Here is a 6,766-nt window from a genome sequence, read left to right as displayed (position 1 = left end):
CCCCTCTTAAAAATTGGTGCGAGTTTTTTTTTTTTTTTTTTTTTTTTTTTTTTTTTTTTTTTTTTTTTTTTTACCAATTTAAAGACTATATAAAATATACTTGTTTTTAATTGCTTTCCATAAGCTTTTTATATTTTTCCCCATATCAAATAAAATATAAAATCCATCTCTAACCAGAAATCTCAGCCAGAAGGTAATACTGAAATACAAAGCAATGTAACTACATAATTAGAAATGGAGGGAAACTGAAAATATTAAGCAGAATCCCTCAAGTCCTGTCTGCAATTTAAGGGAGTGTCTACACGTGCATTAATGCACTTTAGTTGATGCATATTACATCTAGTACCTCCATTGTGAGCTACTAGGAAATGCACATTACTTGATCTTAATGTGCATTAACTCATGAGCACAGTTTTTAGTGATGCTTTAATGTGCATTAGCATATTCTAGTGCATATTAACTAAAAAGCACAGGTTTTGTAGTGTCACTTTAAAGTACATTAAAATAGACTAATGTGCATTAAAGTGCATGCATAGACATGCCCAAAGGCCCCATTTCCACAAACAAAACCACATGCTTAATTTTTGCTTTCAAAGCTGAGCCACCACCTTTCCCTCTATATGAATGTGTAATTAAACAAAAAAACTTGTTAGTATCTTTTCTTTGTCCAGAGTTGCAAAAAGCATTAGGAAGAGTTTGGCCTTTCATAATGACCTATACTTTAAATTTTTAGCAAAATCTACTTCAGCTGCTAGACTGTTAAAAAAAAAAAAAATTATATTTTTACATAGGTGTATACCTACATGTACACGTACATCCCCTAAATATTATAGTTCTTTTCTTTTTTGAGTATTTTTTCTAATTTCATCATTGATACATTAAGAAAAAACAATTCATTGTAATTCCTGTAGTTAGCATCTACAGTTTTCCACCACACATAATCAAGGCCTCATTTATACAGCATTGAAGTCAATAGGAGTTTGGGCATTGATTTAAATGAAAGATGATCAAACTCTAGGTGGCAAGTATTTTAATCTGTATCTTCACTGTTTTACCTCTGGAGTCACTCTCCTGCCTGAACTTATGAATCAAGAGTCTAGATATCTTAAACAACATAAATATGAGCAGCAGCAATCAGCACCTCAATCTCTGGATTTACATCTACAGCTCACAAACCATGGAAGGAAAAGGGAGTGCCTTCACACTGAACTATTAGAAACCTTCACACCAAATTATTAGAAGAAAATGAGTAGGAACATGCATTTAGTTGCCCATGTTGAAAGCATTATTGCTTAGGCTGGATACTTTTTTTTCCCTGGAGTCATAATTCTTACTTACAGAAACCATTGAGAGAAACATCACCCCATGTTTAAAAGGATCGGAACCTGCCTCCAGCCACTAAAACTTCAAACTGGTTAAGTGTTTATGGTAGAGATGTAAATGGTGCCTAGTAGATATCCTAATCTGAAAGATAAGTAGTTTATGAACGGGTATACTGTACAGTGCTATATTTTGTGACCTTGGAGGTCTTGCTTAGAGGAGAACTGGAGGGAAATGTCCCCTCTGAATTTAACCCTCTGTGGTTAAGCAGATGATCAGAGATTAGTACATGCTCCTGGCTTCCAACTCCAGAAACTGCACTTTGTATCCCTGAAACCTCAATTGGCATTGTGTAGCTAGCTTGTAGACCTGAGGAGGGTGCGAGTACCCTTTCAGACACCACCACATTTTGTCCTTCTGAGAAACTGGGAATGCTTAAAGAGCCCTTGAGTTCTGAACTAGGTACAAGCAGCCTCTCTCTCTCTCTCACAACAACATACTGTGAATCTGGGAAGTCTTGAACTTGGAGGACTCCAGGCATTGTGCCATCTGACTTGATCAGCCTTTCTGTTACCACAATATTGTTTTCATGGGGCAAATTAGGGACTTCTATCATGCCTTGCATATGGGAAGCAGGTGCAAGTACTCTTTCTGTCACCACAACACTCTCATCAAATGGATGATCAAGCATTACTGTGGTGGGTTGCACAGTGGGGCCAGCAGCATAGGATGTTTCTGTCACTCTAACATTTCTGTTAGCTACTGGATTAGGAACAGGTGTGATGTATTGCGGACCAGGCCTGGACTCATATGATGTTTCAGTGACTGTCTTCTGACTGAAAGCTTCTGAACCTAAGCCACTAACCCTTGGCACAGGGTCATGTAGTTGGAAGCTACCGCCTGAAGCATACGTCTGCTCTGAACTGAACGCCTTTTGTTGATCTAAGAGGTGTGGCAATGCATCATTAAGACGTAAGCCTGATGCATTCACTGCTGGACTAGATTTTCTGTCTTGCACCACCTGAGGAGTGTGCTGAATGCTGCCCATGCATATATCCGCTAGGATCTTAAATTTATCTCCTAAATCATCCAGAAAATGGTCATCCAAGTCGCTCTCAATGAAGCTGCAGCAGCCAATAGAACCATGAGAGGAGCCTGCCTCTTCCTGAGAGTAAAGTAGGAGACAGTCTTTTGCTGGTTGAACTTCATCTTCTTCAGCAAAGGAGCAGGCTTTCTAAAATACAAGAAACAAACACACAGAGTTTCAGATTTTGACATGTCCTCAGCACTTAAATTTCTCCTGCTAAGCACATGTACAACTGCCTAAATTCTGATGACAGAGTTGCCTGGTATCTCTCCTGGTCCAAAGCACTATCAGGATTCACCAAATAATTATCCCCTCCCACCACCTTCGCAGACGCTCTGCCCATGTCTAACCCCATGTGACTTGTGAGGTAGGCATGGAAGGAGGTAATGCTACTACTGCTCCTTCTAATGTGACATGCAACTGATTACTCAATTACATACTAAACAGGGTGCATCTATACATTCATTAATGCGCTGTGGTTACTGCACATTAAGTTTAGTACTTGGTTAGCCAAGTACTAAACCAATGTGCAGGAACTCACACTACTGCACAGTAGTGCTAGCACACAGATTTTTAGTGATGCTTACTGTTCAGTAGCCTAATGATACTGCGCAGTAGTGTATTAGCATGATTTTTGCCCAGCACCTTATTGTGCAACGTTATTAACCTACTGTGCAGTTAGCGTCACATGTATTCATGCCCACCGAGATACAAAAACCCAATCTCCATAAAATATATTAACTCTGAAGTACCCTAAATGGATATTCCCCTAAGTGGATATTCTCCTAATAAACACAAGATTCACTTTTGTTTTCATTAAAAAGTGAATGTCCATATACTGTTATTCTTAAATCAGACTCTTACATCATTGAAGTACTCTCTCAAAAACTCTTCATTCAAGGTCCCTCCAGCTCCCGTTGCCATGAACTCTCCAGCTCTCATTGGCATGGACTCCCCAGATGCCATTTTCATGGTTCTGCCAGCTGCCATGGCTTCAGCCCCTCTGGCTGCCATGATTCCAGTGCCTCCAGCAGCCATGGGTCCACAACCGCCCCTTGGCCTGCCATGATTCCAGTGCCTCCAGCAGCCATGGCTCCATAACCGGCAGCTGAAAGAAGATGTCTCTGCTCCTCCCATTTCCCATCACCCATGTTAACGCCACTGTAATGCTCTCTCATGTTGGATGTGGAACTGCCTCCTCCAGCAGCAGCAGCCCCTGCACTCATCGCTGCTCCAGCTCCACTGCCCATGTTTAGTGCTGTGCCGTTTGTTGCAATGGGTGCAACAAGGTTTAAGACTGCCTGAAACAAAAATTAATTAGAATGTGAGGGAGGTATTAATTTGCTGTGTTCTGCCAGCAAGCAGTTGGGCTGGGTGGAGCCCAGGAGAGTGGCAGTTTAGGTCGCTGTTTGATCTGCATTTACATGTGCTGTTGCAAAAAGCAAAGTGCCCCATAAAAGAGGGTGTAGCCTTTATGACTATATAACAAAGGAAGTTAACAAGAGCCAGTGTATGGATATACTGTACCCTCCCAGGTTAAAACCAATAGGGATGGAGGACAACGAGTTCATCTGGTATAATTTTCCCCAGATGCTCTTGTGACAGCAGCTTCCCCAGGAACAGATCATATCTGCTGGCTAGGTTTTCCCTGGCCTTGTCCTCCCTTTATGGCAATCTCCCCCCCGCCCTGCCACTCCCCAGAGGGCTGGCACCTTCTGTCAAGAGGGAACCAGACAAAGCAAAAGCCAATGTCTTGCCGACTTCCACCTACATATCCACCAGTGTCAGAGGAAAACGTATCTGTGTTAATGACAGCCTGGCAACCCTGCACTTTTCCATCCAGCCACAGCCTTGTAGTTGGCACTGGGCTTTGCAAAGTTGCAGAAAGGCCAAAACATACCAAGAACCCCTTGTTCTACTTCCCTTCAGATTCTTTCCAGCTACTTTTGTTTGATTACAATATTACCTCGCTTCTAGACCACACAGTAAAGGGGAGTACTGGGAACTTGGATATGGCCCTTTGACTTTAAGTTAATCTGTTAGAAAGCTCATCTTTCCAAGATTTTTTGCTGTATTTACATACCCCCCCAAATTGAAAATGAATACTCTCTCCTGCGAATGCAAATATGTAACCCTTTTTGATACAGTTCTTCAAGCAACAATATTTATCCCAGACCTCCTTCCTCATGTCTTACTCAGAAAGATATCATTACCATTTGCTTGATTATTTTTCTTCCCTTAGCAATTTAAAACACATGACCAAATTTTCCAGAACTGCATATGGGATTTAGCGAAACATCTTCTAGTAATTTTAACACAATCAATTTTATTTACTGGTAATGTGTGACTACATCCCTGGGCTGTTTTGAAATTGTAACTCATAATCTAAGAGACATACTGAGTGAGAAATTAAAATACTTAAGTTCAAAAGAAAGAAAACCGAAAACGGGCACAGGCAAACATACCTTATCTTCAGGTGCTGCTCCTTCACTGTTCCATTTCCGCAGCATCTCTTCACTACTGTCAGGTATTGCTGTGAATCCTTTAGGACCTGCTCTCCCATGGCAGAGCAACAATAAGAGTGGCACAACTGCAGAACATAATATATCATTAATTGTGATATAAGTGGGACTCGCATCACATTAAAAGTAACATTAAAGTTTTTGGGAATGAACTTAAAAAATCTGTCTTCAATTAAGTTGAAAAAAAGCATATGTAAAATGGATAAATGCATGTTCCCTAGGGATCCAGCAAAGACTTTCTAGAATAGAATGCAGAAATGATGACGGTTTTGATCCATTAATGTTCATATATTGGAATACAGATGTAATCCCACTGAACTAAATCCTAAATATCATCACCTCATTTCAAAATGCGCAGCTTAATTTTCTGCTATTAAACAGCTAATTTGATATGCACACCATCTAGCCACTCCTTGCACATGTGGGCACTGTAAACTGAAGCAACGTTGAATAAATATCTGAGCTATCTGTACATAAGCTAGCTCAGGTACCTGTGTCAGTCTAGCTGTGGCAGCACAGAGCTCCACATAGGCTAACTTGCCCTGCCAAGAAGCAAGGTAAATTAGTCTGAGCAGAGATCTGCGCTGGTGTGGCAGGACTGATCCCTGACCTAGTTCATTTAAAAGCTAGCAAGCTACACTGCACATTGCAGCCTAGACTGTAGGCCTACTGTCACTTTAGAACAAGAGTCTGAAACTCATCTGACCCTATGGGCCAGGTGAGTGGTACAGGGTCAGTCCATGTGCCAGATGAATGGTGCACAGCTAGCCCTGCAGGCTGTACTGGGCTCACAGATTTATCCCTCTGCACTTTTCATACTAGATCCAGCACATGCTCAGTCTGAGACTGAGCCACACCAGTGCAGGGCCGGTCCAGGATGCACACATACAGTGCCTCCTCCAGCTGGTCCAGGACCCCTGCTGTATGCGGTGCCCATCCTGGAATGGTGCTAGGAGGTGCTGTGTGCAATGCAAGACCTGGACCAGCCCGCGTAAGCCCCATGTGTGGAATGTGTTCTGGACTGACTGGGGAGGCCTGCATTCAGTTTGGGTCCGTGGCCAGCTAGGGGGAGTTGCTGCACATCCTGAGCTCTGTGTACAGGGCCAATCCAGCACGCACTGCATGTTGCACTCCAGACCAAGGGGCAGTATCACAGGCAAGTTCTTTGACACACTTGCTGCAGAAGATTCCATGCCATTTTGCCTACACTTTAGTGCAACATGTATAATATCTTGGCTATCTCATGGCAGAGCAAGGAAAAGTAATTTAGACTTCAGTGAGGGGGCACAAATGAGGAGAGGAAGGAAAGGGTACCATTTTTTTTTTAAACTGAGTCAGAAGAATCTGGTGGTGAATCAGTGACTCAAACTACAGATTTGTGGATGCTTAAATCATTTGTCAATGCATCATACACAAAATGTAATTGTTATACATAACACTTGTAATGCAGGTTCAAATCCTGGCTCAAATGACATTAATAAGAATTTTGCCACAGACTTTAATGGGCTAAAGTTATCACCCATAAGGTATTTGGAAATGATAAATACATTGGGCGGGGGCCACTCGTTTTTTTGGTTATTGTATACAGTCCAGACTTAGTGTTTCAGGAGAAAAAGCAGTTCTTTTGTCTTTGAAAATGAGCCCTAACAAAGTCTAAACTACTTTGAATCACATGAGGTGAGGCAAGGAGGAGTTAAGTACCAGATACAGGTACAGAGATTGCAATCCTATCCTACATGTATTTAATAAGTTCAACAGTTGTTGAACTAGAGTTAATACAAGCAGCTATTATACAAAAAAAATAAAAATTAAGACCTTCTGGATTGTTCTTTCCTGC

General features: G+C 41.5%; 1 protein-coding gene across 1 annotated transcript in view; it reads right to left on the bottom strand.

Moving 5' to 3' along the window:
* Positions 1-1,480: 1,480 nt before the first annotated feature.
* The window catches only part of LOC102368169 (desmoglein-2), a 26,262-nt gene continuing 20,976 nt past the window's right edge, over positions 1,481-6,766 (bottom strand). The window contains exons 13-16 of the mRNA XM_025214285.1: positions 4,873-4,997; positions 3,486-3,708; positions 3,272-3,432; positions 1,481-2,554 (exon numbers count right to left, since the gene is read on the bottom strand). Of these exons, the coding sequence (XP_025070070.1) occupies positions 1,481-2,554; positions 3,272-3,432; positions 3,486-3,708; positions 4,873-4,997 (1,583 nt within the window). The remainder of the gene's footprint in view (positions 2,555-3,271; positions 3,433-3,485; positions 3,709-4,872; positions 4,998-6,766) is intronic.

Source organism: Alligator sinensis, unplaced genomic scaffold (genome assembly GCF_000455745.1).
Source record: "Alligator sinensis unplaced genomic scaffold, ASM45574v1 scaffold117_1, whole genome shotgun sequence".
In the NCBI taxonomy this organism is placed as follows: Eukaryota; Metazoa; Chordata; order Crocodylia; family Alligatoridae; genus Alligator; species Alligator sinensis.
This window is presented reverse-complemented; position numbering and strand designations above follow the sequence as displayed.